A 16,012-nucleotide genomic window follows, 5' to 3' on the forward strand; every position below is an offset into this window, starting at 1 on the left:
AGCCCCACATTCTGTAGTTATGGCCTGGATTCCTTGTCCCTAGATGTATAACTTTGTACTTGGCTGTATTAAAATGCATTGTATTTGAATGGACCCAGGTTAACCAGCAATCCCAATAGCTCTGTATGCTTGCCCTATCCTCATCATTTACAGTTTCACCAATCTTTGTGTCATTTGCAAATTTTATCAGCAGTGATATTATATTTCTTTCCTGATCATGGATGAAAATGTTGAATAGTATCCAGCCTAGGACTGATCCCTGCAAAACGCCACTAGAAACACCCCCATTCAATAATGATTTCCCACTGATGACTACTTTTTGAGAGTTAGCCACTTCTTAATCAATTTGTGTGTGCTTTATTGATATTGTATTGTGCTAATTTTTAATCAATGTCATGCAGTAATAAGTCAAAAGCTTTACAAAAGTCCAAGTAGATTACATCTCTACAGACACCTTTTATGGTTTTCCATAAAGCCATTTTGACTGGCGTTAATTATAGTCTTATCCTTTAATTCATTCCCGTATCAGGTTTTTCATTATTTTGCCCAGGATTGATATCAGTGAACTGGCTCATCCCCCTTTACCCATTTTGAATATTGGCACAACTTCAGTGCTCTTCTAGTCTTCTGAAATTTCCCTAGTATTCCAAGATCTATTAAAAATTAACATTAGCAAGCCAGAGGACTCCGCAGCCAGCTCCTTTAAGACTCTTGAGTACAAGTTATCCAGGCCTGCTGTTTTTAAAAGGTTTATCCCGAGTAGACATTTAACATCCTCCTTGATTACGAATGGAATGGAAAATACTTCATCATCCTCAGGTGATACAAGCACATGATCCTGCTCCTTTCCCTGACAGAGGGTTAAAGGGGGCCTTGTCTGTTGTTATTTAATTTTCACAACAAAGCTTTATTTTGAATAGAAACGCACTTCTTTTATCAGAATCAAAAGAGCAACAAGAGTTCATTTTAAAAATTCATGTGAAATAAGTGAATGGCAAGTACTTGAGCATGAGGTTCAGAGGCAGGTTCCCTAGGATTCTCATCCCATCTCTGTCACTTTGCATTGTGGAAATTGCACTCCTGCCTCAGCATCCCCATATCCAAACTGACAAAGACAGTGGCATACACTGCAAGGACGGTAAAGCACTTTAGCTGTTCAGTGCACAATATATTAATTTGACAAATGCATGTGCATTCACACCCCTCGAGGGGTTGCCTGTGGTGATTAAACTAATGATCTGAAAGCATAATCTATACTTGAGTTGAAGGACCTGCTCCATAAACTTGGAGGCAGTGGCAGATAAATCTCTGTGAGCAAGTCACTAGGTGGGAGAACGAGCCCAGTGTGTTAGCATGGGTTACAGATAGAAAAAAGAAGACCTGTAGTAAAAAGGAGTTTATATTCTATGGTAAAATTGATCTTTCGAAGAAAGATGAAGACCACTGCCGATCTATCTCAGCAACAATTTCATTTTTTTTTTAAATGGCCAGTTAGGCTGTTGACACTCCCTTCTTTAAGATGGAACAAGAGAGAAGCCAGTAAAAACTGGGAAAGGGGTGGGAAGTAGTGCTTTGCCCAAGCCTTGTTCTTACGACTATTGTGGAATTAAAAAGCAAAATTACATGGGAAAATTGTTTCTGAAACTAGTTTCTGAAAACAAGTCCTAAGTGTCTCAGTTCCAGAGGTAACTGCACCTGACTGATTTGTGGTTTCCTTGGGGGTACCTCACATCTCAGACCTTGAGCGGTCACTCTCCTTGGGATGGGATCATTCAATCCACTCCTGCCTGACCAGGGATTTAGGCTGCAAACTCCTACAATTCACGGGGAACACCCTCAGGTCTGATTATAGTTCAGCACCTACAGCTCTGCTCTCTCAGGGGCAATGACAAGATTAGCCAGTTACCAGCCAGGCTTCATACTACAGCCAACCTCTTTATATTCCTTGTAACTTCAAAGTGGGAAGTTGATCAAGGTTTTTTAAACCACCCTCAACCCTACAATAGAGTCCACTGTGGAGACTCAGACTCAACTCTTTCAGAACTGTAGCTCATTACAGATATGAAGGTGTGACGTTATTGAAATAATCTGGGATCGTATAGATCATCGTTGCCACCAAGGTCCTATAGTGGCACCAAATCTTATATAAAGGGGGTCAAATGAGCTGTCTAAGACAAGGTTATGGTTTGCTGATTATGATTATGCTGTCTATATGTGTGTATCATTTTTGTAGTTAAAGTTATGAATATTGGCTCTATAATGTCTGTATTTCAAACTTATGCTATGCTTCTGGGCCCTGGTCTACACTAGGACTTTAGGTCGAATTTAGCAGCGTTAAATCGATGTAAACCTGCACCCGTCCACACGATGAAGCCCTTTTTTTCGACTTAAAGGGCTCTTAAAATCGATTTCCTTACTCCACTCCTGACAAGTGGATTAGCGCTTAAATCGGCCTTGCCGGGTTGAATTTCGGGTACTGTGGACACAATTCGACGGTATTGGCCTCCGGGAGCTATCCCAGAGTGCTCCATTGTGACCACTCTGGACAGCACTCTCAACTCAGATGCACTGGCCAGGTAGACAGGAAAAGAACGGCGAACTTTTGAATCTCATTTCCTGTTTGGTGTTTAATGTGCTTTAATGTGCTCCTAATTGCCAAAGTGAGCTGAGCGGCCTCCATGCTTTCCTTGGTATGGCGTCTGCACAGAAAAAAGACGAGGAACAATTGTCTGCTGCTGCTTTCACGGAGGGAGGGAACGGGGGCCTCACGATATGTACCCAGAACCACCCGCGACAATGTTTTAGCCCCATCAGGCATTGGACTCTCAACCCAGAATTCCAATGGGCAGCGGAGACTGCGGGAACTGTGGGATAGCTACCCACAGTACAACACTCCGGAAGTCGACGCTTGCCTCGGTACTGTGGAAGCACTCCGCCGAGTTAATGCACTTAAAGCATTTTCTTTGGGGACACACACACTCAAATATATTAAAACGATTTCTAAAAAACCGACTTCTATAAATTCGACCTAATTTCGTAGTGTAGACATACCCTGGGTGACACCCCAGACAAGTTGGTGTCAGCTCTGCCTAGACTGCTTGCTGGCCCATTAAGGACCATCAGCTATACAACTGACCCAACTGAGAGAAGGCAAACACGCCTTGTGACTCAGCAAGGTATGCAGGGACGTGCCTATGGTCAGAACTCTGAGGTTTTTCCATGCCATGTGATGGACAGCTTGTCTTTGGAACAAAGAAAGACAGATCACATGGCAAGAAAATATAAAAAGCTGCTGCAGCTCCTCCATCTTGTCTTCAATCCTGCTTCATACCTCTGGAGGAACTTTGCTACACTGAAGCTTTGACCCAAGGACTGATGACCCATCCCAGCTGTGGATAGAACAGAAGTACTTGTGACCCCTTAGAGACTAACCAATTTATTAGAGCATAAGCTGTCGTGAGCTACAGCTCACTTCACTTGATTTGAACCTGCAGTTTATTCTATCACTGCTGCAAGCCCAAACCAAGAACTTTGCCATTACTCTATGTAATTGATTCCATTTAACCGATTCTAGCTCTCATCTATATCTTTTCCTTTTATGAATAAACCTTTAGATTTTAGATTCTAAAGGATTGGCAACAGCGTTATTTGTGGGTAAGATCTGATTTGTATATTGACCTGGGTCTGGAGCTTGGTCCTTTGGGATCGAGAGAACCTTTTTTCCTTTACTGGGGTATTGGTTTTCATAACCATTCATCCCCATAACGTGTGGCACTGGTGGTGATACTGGGAAACTGGAGTGTCTAAGGGAATTGTTTGTGTGACCTGTGGTTAGCCAGTGGGGTAAAACCAAAGTCTTCTCTGTCTGTCCGGTTTGGTTTGCCTTGGTGTGCATAGAAACCACAGCCTTGGGCTGTAACTGCCTTGCTTTAAGCAGTTAGTCCTGAATTGGCACTCTCAGTTGGGTCCCACCAGAACTAGCATCGTTACAGACGGCTATGATGAAAACCACTGCCTCCAGGGAATTACCTTTAAAAGTTTTGTTTTAATAACTGAAAAAATTAGAAGTGCTGCAGTTCAAGTACAACCAAAATATATACAGAAGAACAGTAGAATTCATTATATAGAACAAATGCATCCTCATTAAAAATAAAATCTGTAGTTCTTATTTAATTTTGACCTTGCCACAAATACCTCCCTTTTCACAGAAAATATAAGGCATTTGATTTTCAGGTAAAAATGTGTAACTTCCATCCAGTTAGTAACTAATTTTGTACAGCAATATTTAGCAAGATCATGTGAGTTTTCAAAGGCCTGGCCATGCACCAATGAAGTCAATGGAACTTCAACAGGCGCTGGATCAGGCCCCAATGCAGCATATGAATGAGGAAACAAAGGGTACACTGTTGAAATCAGCATTATAAAATATATCAGGGCTACTACCTGAGACACAATCAGCAATGCAGTACAAGATCCAGTGTTTCAAGTTCACTCAAGTATGTACAATGTTTTAATCCCTCAGGCATGCCAGCTATAAACAAAGATAATACAGTCTCCTTTTCAGGAAAAATGCTGTTGACCAGTGACAAACAAGACAGTGAAATATACACATAAAAATACATCTAACACTTGAAATGACAACTAAAAGTATAAAAGCAAAGAATTTTTTCCATATTATCATTCATAATGATTACCCATCTTGTACTTAAAAATAACAAATCATTAAAAATAGCCAGTGACAAAAATACTGATAATGGCTCAATATAGCATCCCCTCCAAAACATTTTGCCATTACAACCTTTTCCCACTGTTTCAGTAGTTAAACTTTTTTCCAGTAGTTAAATGCTATTTAGGTTACATTTGCACAAGATCTATCCGATCGCTAATATACTGAGATACAGTTCACTCATGACTTTGGAAATGTTACATTCGAAAGCTTCTGGTTCTTTGAAATGGTTGAAAAGGCTTTTTCAATGCCCACATCAGCAGTTGTGGTTTCTGTTTATTTTTTTCCGGAAACAGCACTGCCTCACTTTCACGAGTAGGAAATCGTTCTTTATACACTTCAGGGTAGGATTTCTGAAACTAAAGAAGAAGTACAGTTTAAACAAAACTCCACAGCAAAAGCTTGACATTACTAATTCAACTACTTAAAAAAGAAACAAACAAAGCAAATCTCAGTTACACAAGTCAGTAAAAATATGCTTTCCTGTGCCATGCAGTTTAGAACTATGCATTTAAAACTTGGTAGTCTTTTCCAATAGGATTTGTTTTACTGCAAAGCCCCTACTGTGAGAAATTAAAGTAAAAATAAATTACAATTATTCAATCTACAAGAGAGTGTCTACATTCTAAGTTTTAACGCCAGTCTCCTTTTCCTTTTGCGAACTGGAAGCTTATAATTTGATACAGACTTTTTTATGAAAACGCCTCAAAATCTCAAAGTACACAAAAAAACATTTCCATCTTTTAACTTCATTAATCTAAAGCCATGTCTATACAGGAACACTCAGGAAAGTAAAAGGAAATCAACCAAAAGTGCAAAGTCAATTTGCATACATAAAAGTATGTTAACACCCCCGCATCCCTCCCCATGAGGATGTTCTCCGTCAGGATTTAATGTGTCTTTAGTTCACTGTAACTTAATCCTCAAGGATTAAACAACTATGAAACTGGTCTTTATACAGATGTAAAAGATGAGAAGCCAATAATATCAAATCCGTCACATACACAGAGGTTGAAAAGAAAACACAAGCAATGATTTTTGAGAATTTTCTTTACCTGCTTCAGCTTCTTCTTCTTGTCTTTAACAGATATTTCTTTATTCATTGTAATTTCTTCCAACAGAGCTGCCAGTGGTTCTTGAGAGCCATTTACTCTTTGGTATTCAAATTCATCTGTACTGATTTGGCGACAAAACGACGGAGCAGGAAGAGTTGTATCAGTATCAGCGTCTGCATATTTTATCTGAAGGAGAAAGGGGGGGGGGAGGGCAAAAGGACTGTAATTTCAAGAATAAATCTGGAAAAATTGGCTTGATTAAAGAGAGGGCCGGTGTGATTCACTGACCACTGTGTGACCTTGATCAAATCAAGAAACATGTTGATGCTTCAGTTCACCCAGGCCATTTATTGTAGAAATACAGAATCACTAAAGCACTTCATCATAAATTAAGGAGAGGAGGAGGAGAGAGAACCCTGGCACCTGTGGAAAGAAGGTAAATAAATAGAGGTGTTAGGAAACAGTGTGGAGGAGAGGCGGGGGAGTGCAGTGATAGGATCTGAGTAAGTGAGGATAGCACCAAGAAGCAGCTAGCTGGCAGAAGGAGAGTGACCAGCTATTAAGCGGCTTCTTCTCCCCCACCCTCCCCCACATACTTCCTCCATGGGGAAATTGCAGAGTCTGCCAAAAGGGTTGAGTGAGTGAGTGAGTGAGTGAGTGAGTGAGTGTGTGTGTGTGTGTGTGTGTGTGTGTGTAGGCACGCACAAAGAGGGATTTGGCAGTCTCAGAAATCCATAACCCTTTGATTGGTCCTCTACTGTTTCCAACACCACTTTATTGGTGGGGAGGGATGAATTATATTTCCCAAAATCCCTGTAAAGCAAAGATTAGAAAGTTGACTGAGATCCTTGGTTGAAAGATGTCAGAGAGGGGCAGAGTACTATTATGACCACTAAAAAAAACCCTTGAAACCATGTAAAACATGTCCCAGAATCTTAACATGGACAGTTTAATATGTAGGACACCCTGCAATCTTAACTCAGCTGCAGAACACCACAATAGAATTTCCTGTGCAGATTTAGATGAACAAGCATTTACTCCAAATTAAAGAATTTAAACTTACACTTTTTCCTTGTCACTCAGTTCTACATTATTGCATAGTAATTGGGAGCAAGATGACAACCTTCATGTGGTGCTTCTGTTAAGTGCCGGTGTTTTTTGTGCTCTGTGTTTTGTGCAAATCCACCAACACAACAATGTTGGCAATTGGTCACTGGAAGTTGTTTTACCGACCTCCCAGTGAATGCAGCAACGATTATACTTCCTCAAAACTACCCTTTCTAGGACCAAAAAAGAACAGTTGGGCCAGTCCTCCGAATATACCAACTTAATGTAGAAGGGATGTCCAGGGGAAAAGCGGATTACCTCTCGTGGACCCTCGAAGACCATCATATTCAAACAATAATACAATAATAATAAAATAACAATATGTGAAATGGACTAGTGGATGTGGAAGTTTGAAAGAATTATCGACCAGTGGAAGTGATTAGAATCAGGGACATAGTTATAGTAAACATATACAAGCCACCTAACATCATGTGGCCTGATCCCATCTTACCTTACCTTCCTCATCTGGCCATTTACACAGGTGACTTTAACAGCCATCACCAAGACTGGGGATACTGCTCAAATGACACAGCCGGGGAGCAGATCACAGAATGGGCCTTCCTTGAAGACCTCCACCTGCTCTATGATCCGAAGCAACCTGGATCTTTCTGGTCTACGAGGTGGACAAAGGATCACAACCCTGACCTGTGTTTTATGACCCGTAATAGCGCAGGTGTCCCACTGGCCACAACAAGAACCATCCTGAGTCACTTCCCGCATAGCCAACATCGCCCAGTCATCCTCCAGCTTGGCCTAGAAGTGCCTCTTCTGCAGTCTGTGACAAAGCCACGTTGGAAATTCTGCAAGGCTGACTGGCCCGCCTACACTTCAGAAATAGAATCTCAGATCCCACGGCTCGTAACCGATACCTAGAAACTTCAGTCATTTTACAAACATCCTAAAATCAACCACTAAAAAGTACAATCCGTGTGGACACTGCAAGGCTTTCACCCCCTGCTGGACAAAAGAATCAGGCTCTCCTGAGGGAATATGAAAAGAGCGGCAACCTAGATAAAGCCCTATGCTGCTTTGGTCCTTGAATTTGGCGCGCCTGGAAAGGTGGAAAGCGACCGTTGAAAGCCTTGACTTCACCCATTCGAGCTGCAAGGCAGGGGCTTTTTTGCAGCAACTTGGAGGAATCCAGCCAAAACGCAACACTTAACAAAGGTGACAGCAAATGCTGTTGCCTCTCATCTTCTTTCTAACAGCAAGACTCCGACAGACAAGATTACATGTCAGAAGTTCCAGCGGGAACTCTGAAGAAACCTTCAACAATGCCCAGAGGAATCCCCACTCTCTTCCCCATATTCTGTCAAGGAGATCAATGTTGAGCTGTTGGAAACCAAAAGCTGGAAAGCTGCAGGGGTTGATGGTATTCCTCCAGAGTTTCTCAAAAATCTGGGGAGACAGGGACGGCAATGGCTGGCGGCGCTTTTTACTGTCATGCATAGAACTAGAGAAGTGCCAACAAGCTGGTGACAGGCAACAGTGGTTGCCCTACTGAAGCCTGGGAAACCCCCAGAGGACATAATCAGCTACCGCCCCATCTCTCTCCTCTCAACCACCAGCAAACTCATGGAACACGTGCTGCTCCACCGTCTGGCTGATATTATTGAAGACATCCTCCCATTGGAGCAGGCAGGATTTCGCCTGAAGAGGAGCTGCTGTGACCAAATAGCTTCACTTACCAGCCACATTGAGGCAGGAGACCAAGAACTCTTAACTCGAGCATCCGTCAGGGCTCTGTCCTGGCCCCAATATTTTTTAATCTATACACTGCAGATATACCAGCAACGGAGTCAAGGAAATTCATGCCCTCGCTGTTCAGCACGCAAGCCTCCATACCATCAGCTGCACCCTAACCCAGGATCTTAGCACAATTGCTGATTATTTCCAATCCTGGAAATTTAGGCCTAATCCAAAAAAAACCCACGGTAACTGCTTTTCATCTGAACAATAAAATGGCTAACACCAAACTTGATGTGCAGTTCTGCGGTGACAGCATCAGCCACGAAGCTAATCCAAAGTATCTTGGCGTTACACTGGACCAGAGTTTGACCTTTCGACAACATCTCGAGAACACCCACAATAAGGTCAAGTCCCTTGTTGCACTTATCAGAAAATTGGCCAGAACATCCTGGGGCTCCAGTCCACGGATCTTACGAACCGCAACAATTGCCTTGGTATATTTTGCAGCTGAATATTGTGCACCAGTGTGGTCTCATAGCACTCACACTAAACTCCTCGACACTCAACTCAATAATACTATGCGCATAGTGTCGGGGATGCTCAAATCTACTCCAGTTGACTGGCTCCCCGGTCCTGTCGCACATCCAGCCTCCTCCACAGATTAGAAGAGCTGCTCAGACATCTCACTTTCTTAATCATGTCAATGCAAATACGACGATCCAACGGCACCATGACTTGCAGAACCCACCAAAGACTAGATTAAAATTCCGCACCCCTCTATGGAACCGTATTAAGATCCTTACACCCAACTTTGATGCTGAGGCTCAATGGAGAGTCACATGGAGCACCCTGACAGCTCAAAACAAACAGCTTGTCGTTGATCCTGTTGAGGAACCACCAGGTTTTGATTTATGTCGGAAAGACTGGTGCAGATTGAATCGCATCAGGACATCTCATGGGAGATGTGGACAAACCCTCTTTAAATGGAAAATGAAGCAAACACCTGTATGCGACTGTGGTCACCAGGCACAAAACGATAGAGCACATCATAGCTGAATGTCCCCTTCATTCTTTTGCCGGGGGCCTGAAGGACGTTCACCAGCTCACTGCTGCGGCAATGTGCCGGCTATCAAACTTAGATATAAATTTGTAGTTGTTGTTACCTACTCAAGCCATATGAAAGAAAAAGAAGAAGACATAGTAATTGATTAATCAAACAATCTAAGGCACTATAGGCATAGTAAACACACCTAACTCTATTGGTATGGGGGATGGAGGAAGATTTGCATGTCGTCCAAATGACTGACAATAAAACATACAACCACTCATTTATGAAACAGAGTAAACAAAACCGCAATCCAAACTAATCTAACAGCAGCCGGCATGTTACAGTGTTATACAATAGCAAACTTCACAGCTCTTCAGAGACACTAAAGCTTTGAAAGACAGAGCAGAAAAGTATTAGCAAGTATGACACTTAAGGCTGCAGTTCTACGTGTGTTACTGGGAAGATTTTACAAGATAAATCTATCTCTTGCTAAATCAGTCACAAAAAGGACTCAAACTTTGAAGTCATGATTTTAAATTTAGTCGCGAAATCAGTCTGAAAAGATAAGTAAAGTAAAAATAAGTAAAATAAGTAAAGAGTGAACTACATTAAACTCCCTCCTACCTTCAAATAATCAGTGAATGACTTGGGTAAAACTCAAACAAACAACAACAAAATGCAAACAGTTGAGAGGTTCTGCTCAGTCAGCGAAACACAGTGTTAGCTAATGGTTTGTAAAACAGCCTCAGTAAGGAGTTGATCTTGCTTCTCCCCATTGTTCTAGCCTTCTGATCCTGTATGTACTTTCTGTATGAATAAATTGTACTGATGGCTTTGGGGCAAATGACTCACAAAGGTTTGTCTAACTGAACATGCCCCTGCAGATATTCTCAGAAGCTGCACTGGGAGTTATCAGGGGAACGAAGTCCTCTCTCACAAAGGTTAATGAAGGATCATTAAGACTAATGTCTATACATGCAGGATTGGAAGAGGGCAAGGAGGATATTGTCCACCTTCCATACTTGGGGAGGGCTGGGGTAAAGGGTGAGGTTTGGGAACATGGCAGAATGGGTAATGCAAGTCCTTTAATACAAGGGACAAGGTTATTAAGGGAAGGTATAGGTCTTGAGACAAAGAATCTCATTTTTATATAAAGCAAAAAGAAATTTTCCTGAGTTGCAGGAAACATCAATCACCAGGACTGGTGAGAAAGTGAAATTAGGATTATGAAGAACTATTGAACATAAAAAGGTTGAGTGGCGCTAAGCCATTGTGAAGCTTGACTTCCCTTAACAGATTTAACAAAAAGAGTCAAACACCTTCTCTCTGGGAGGGACTAAAAAGAATCAAAAATAAATTCCTGCACAAGACTACAAGGGTGGCACTGTGATTATGGCATCTAATATCCAGATTTTTTTAAATATAAATATAGTGGCAGACATATTAGAAGAGAAGACATCCCTTGAAATTCCGCAAGGCTTCCCTTTTATATGACATTTTAAGCCCATACTTTTGAAGCAGAACCAGCCCAGGAGGAGAAAAAGGAAATAATTAAGTTTCCTTTTTAAGCTTCAGAATTTGTGAGCCAGCTAATTTAGACCATCTGCTGGAGTTGCTGAATGAGGATCGGTGTTGACCTCTGTCCTGCCATACTGGAAAAGATACTTCCTGGCTCTAGGTGAAGAAGATAGCCATTAGTATTGTAGGTTAGGTATGACTGAATACATTCCGAGAGTTCACCTGCAGTAAGTGAATAGGGATTTTTATCCCTGACAGAAGAAGCAGTTAAGGATTCATTTAAATTTGGCTGAGTGCCTTCTCGAGTCGGTTCATCTTAGTACGACTGAAAATAACTTACATGCTATCCATAACTAGGGTTCTTATTTCTCTTTGATTTTTTACTTTGTTTTCCTCTTCATCCTTTTAGAATTGGGATCTCCATGGAGATCAAGAAGAATAAAATGTTCTCCCTCAAGCCCTGAATCACTAGCTCAGCCACTGCTACAACCCCCAGCCTTCCCCACGTGCAGGTTGGTGTTTTGTCACCGAATTAAATTTTAGATAAAACTTTCATAAATGCGACTGGGATTTAGGAACTCAAGTCAGTTAGGAGCTTTTGAAAATTTTACCTTAAATCAGATCGCAAATCCCGGCCCCCACCATGTTTCATTAGTCCATTACCAAAAAGCAATGCTTCACGACATGCAATGGGTATAGTCTCCCCCTTCACTATTACTTTGCCTGAACTACCCGAGGTCTACTTAGTGTTTGTATAGATATACAATGTATATAACGTGTTGCTGGCAGCAGCAATTCATTCATGCTATATGCAATGCCTAAGATATCAGAGAGATAGCAAAAGCTGTAAGACTTGTCTTGTTTTTAGGAACAGAAGGGAAAAATGTCATGTGATGACAGAACAAACGCTTCTGTTAGCCCTACCTGGACTCTTCGGAGATGTATTACATGCTCCTCTATGACAGTCTGTAAGGAGGAGGGAACATTCAAGATCTCTTGGCAATTGTCCATCAGGAATGTTACTAGTTTAGCAGCAAGCAGTTCATCCAAATCCACTTCATCTTTAGAGCAGAGGATGCAACGAGAAAACGCTTGAACCATCTGAAATAAAAATCAGGAAACGACGTATATATTTTTCCTTGTTTGCAGGAAAAATTGTAAATGGTATCAAAGTGTAGACTTCAACAGAAGCAACATGTTTCCATTACACAATACTTCTTTAAATATTGGTGTAAGTGAAACTGTTAAACCAGACTGATGAATGTATTGTTTGCACTATATATTAGATTGTTCCAGTGGTGCAGTTGCATAGTCTAGCCTTTATTTCAGACCCAGACTACTGGAAATAAACTCCGTTATTGTTAAGACCTGAAAAGATAGCCATTTCACATGGGATATCAAACCAAACAGAAAACAAGAGTAGTATTTCATTATAATAAATCATGGACTGTTATGTAGTGGAAAGTCACAAGGTTATCTGGATTTCCTTATTATTAAACAAAGAAAGTGTTTCTAAGTAATTCTAACTAGATTCCAGAAAGCTGTCCAGCTCATTGTCATGCAGCTCTGGACCCAAACTACCACAGCTGGTTAGACACAGGTGCAAGCTACCACATTAGTTGTAATAATTGTAATAATTAATTGCAATCATCTTTTGTCTATTTTCCAGTCACTACTTGCCACTGTAAGCACAGCAGGCAATGGAGTTCTACTTCTCTGCCACATGCAACAGACTAACTTTTCAACTGCTACGTTAAAACACTGTATAGAATACACAGAGAGGATAGATTACACCACTAAAAATAATGGCACTTAGGAGGTTTTAATCAAGTTATCATGTATAGTTAATTAAAATCTTAATCGCTAAAAACAAATATAGGTGCATTCACTCTGATTTCATTTTACAGTGAAAGGGACATGATTAATTTTCTTTTATGCTTTTATTTGCAAAATACTCAAAGGCAAGAAAGCCATATTTTCACTGTCCCCTGGGTTCTATGTCACATGGAATCTTTGCCATTTATGTCTAATAGAACAAACGGCAATGTGACTTTGCACTGCTTGCTGTACTTCCTTGTCTTCACTATACTGTCATTGGTGTTAGCAGCAACACAACACAGGAAACAGGATTGGAGAAAGGGTCTGAGCATAAACCATGGCTTTGTCAAAATCTAATAAAAATGGCACTTAAAGCCAACATTTTTATAGCAGAGTGGTGAACAAAAATATTGAGAGTCTGGCATACATTTTCCTATGGATGAGCACTAAGTAAATCAAATTCTGGGCTCTGCATACACACAACAATCTCTCTTTAACCTTTAATCTATGTCTGAAAAAGACAGTGCCTGCAGTCCACCTGAAGCATGTCCCATCACACACCATCCCCTCAGATGCAATTTCTGTGAAGGGGGAGGAAGGAAAGCAGATTACTAGAGACACCATCCCTCCCACACACACTATTTCCCTCTATAGCAGCCCATCCGAAATCCTGCTATCTGGGGGAGTGGGAAACTAGCCATCCCTCCCCTCCCCTCCCCTGAAGCACTCTGCTGCAGTAAAGCCTCATGGCCAAAACCATCCTCTGTGTATCCGATACTCCATATTAAAACCATAATAATCTTTAAGTGGCCCCTGCTTGTTCTTTCAAACTGCGGTAACATAGCCATGGAGTTTTTCCTCAACTGTTAGAATATAAAAAAAAAAGAAATATCGTATCTCACTAGAATCTTTTACAAATAAATTGCTTGTCAAAGTTTCACCCTGAAGGCACCAAAGGTTCTCAAAGTACAGCAGCCTGTTCAGTTTAAACAAATTTGATACTGTGGGAGACCAAGTATTTAGGCTACAACTCATGACTATTACCCATTTCCATGAAAACAGGGAGAACTTCCAACTTCCAAATGGTGCTCTCATCAATCACGATCTATATGGTTGAAATAATCAACTGAACTTTGTTTGCTATCATCTCCAAAGTGTATTGTATTTTGTATGTATTAACAAGAATCTTTTATCTATGCTGTTTCAAGATTTCATAAGCCTTGCTCGGTTTTTCACATTAGAAATATGCATACCAGTGTTCTGGTCCCAGCTGAGTCACAAAGAGGTGGCAGATCTTTGTTGAGGCTGATCCTTGCCATCATCTTCATCAGTAGTTGCAGCTTTTTCCGATTTTCTGGTGGCAGCAGAAGACAGGAAACCCGAAGTGCTTCAATGGCCTTTTTGTTTTTCTGCAGCAGGCCTGGTTTAAACAAGATTTGAGAGATTTATTTAAATTAATTACCTTTCCTAGTTACAGTTTTCCCCCCAAAAAATCTTAAGAACACACATCTAAAATCTATTTTCCAAATTTTCCTACCTACTCCTCTGACCCCCTAGCAGAATTCCATCACACAAAGTTGAACAATAATACAATCTGAACTTATATGTTTCCCCCTTGTGTACTAGTTCAGGAATTCACGTAACTTTCTTCCAGTAAATTTGAAAATGAAAAATGTAAACATTACCACCACCACAGCCTGGTGAGTGAGAGCGGGGAAAAGTCACTTTATGGTATTTGTAGTTACGAAAGGAGCAGTCACAGTCTTGTGAAAGAAATGCTGATAGAAACAAAATAGCAAGAAGCTTGAACTCTCTCATTACGAAAGATTAATGTATTGGTACAGATACCATGCAAGAATGTTTGAAATTCAATAACCGTGGCTGGATCATCTCACCTTGCTGTACGATGCAGCTTTCCCCTCCCTGAACTCAATCAATCATAGAATATCAGGGTTGGAGGGGACCTCAGGAGGTCATCTAGTCCAACCCCCTACTCAAAGCAGGACCAATCCCCAATTTTTGCCCCAGATCCCTAAATGGCCCCCTCAAGGATCGAACTCATAACCCTGGGTTTAGCAAACCACTGAGCTATCCCTCCCCCAATATAGTTGCTTTCCATATAGAAATGGGAGATCAGACAGCATTGCCAAGAGCAGGGTAATGTGAAGTTAGGCATTCTCTCTGACAAGGAATGATTAGAGACCCACAAAGGTCCTCACCCTATACATCCAAGTGAACGTATCATGTCGATATCAAAGCATCTCAATTATTTCATTGCAGACGCTCCCTGGGTTACGCAAGACCCAACTTATGCAAATTCGCCCTTACAGAAAAAGTTCCATAAGCCAGAAATAGAATTTTCGAGTTGCGGAAATTTTTGCGTAACGTACAGGTATACGTTTCTGACTTATGCAAAATTCGAATTACGCAAGGCTTTCCGGAACGGAACAATTAGGTAAGTCGGGGGGCGTCTGTATTTCTTTCGTATTGTTTACCTTTGCAAGGTACTATTTAATTACATATTAATTTTATCCATTTCTGCAAATTTGTCTGGCATTGTTCTCATAAAACGTGTTCTGTTGCCCATTATTAGGTATTCTAATTTTTTTTTTTCCAGTGATTCAGGAGCCATTGCCTGGGTCCACAGATTTAGGACTGGATTTTTTGCTATAAAGAGCAAGAGTAAGAGTAGCTTCCTTATTCCTAACTTAAATCTTCTTAACAGACCAACTTCAGACATATGTCTTCAAGTCCTGTTCCAGTTCATATTACATATTGTAATATGTCTACCCTCTATGCCCTCCTGCTATAAAACACATCTGCTCTCTGCCCATCCTATCCCGTTTATAAAAGACGGTTGCTAACCTTTCTGTAACTGTTGTTCTTCGAGATATGTTGCACATGTCCAACCCACATTTGATGTGTGTGCTCCCCATGCAGTCACCAGAAATGTTTCCCTCAGTGGTACCCGTCGGGTTGGCTTTAGTGCCCTCTGGTGCCATGCGCTCATGGTGCTCTATAAAGAGACCGGCCAACCCTGCACCATTTCAG

At 41.2% G+C, this 16,012-nt stretch overlaps 1 protein-coding gene across 1 annotated transcript in view; it reads right to left on the bottom strand.

Annotated features, from left to right (window-relative positions):
- Positions 1-4,031: 4,031 nt before the first annotated feature.
- The window catches only part of DEPDC1B (DEP domain containing 1B), a 62,362-nt gene continuing 50,381 nt past the window's right edge, over positions 4,032-16,012 (bottom strand). Inside the window, exons 8-11 of the mRNA XM_037902848.2 lie at positions 14,215-14,381; positions 12,068-12,244; positions 5,782-5,967; positions 4,032-5,085 (exon numbers count right to left, since the gene is read on the bottom strand). Of these exons, the coding sequence (XP_037758776.1) occupies positions 4,924-5,085; positions 5,782-5,967; positions 12,068-12,244; positions 14,215-14,381 (692 nt within the window). The 3' untranslated portion in view covers positions 4,032-4,923. The remainder of the gene's footprint in view (positions 5,086-5,781; positions 5,968-12,067; positions 12,245-14,214; positions 14,382-16,012) is intronic.

This window comes from Chelonia mydas, chromosome 5 (assembly GCF_015237465.2).
Source record: "Chelonia mydas isolate rCheMyd1 chromosome 5, rCheMyd1.pri.v2, whole genome shotgun sequence".
Taxonomy (NCBI): domain Eukaryota; kingdom Metazoa; phylum Chordata; order Testudines; family Cheloniidae; genus Chelonia; species Chelonia mydas.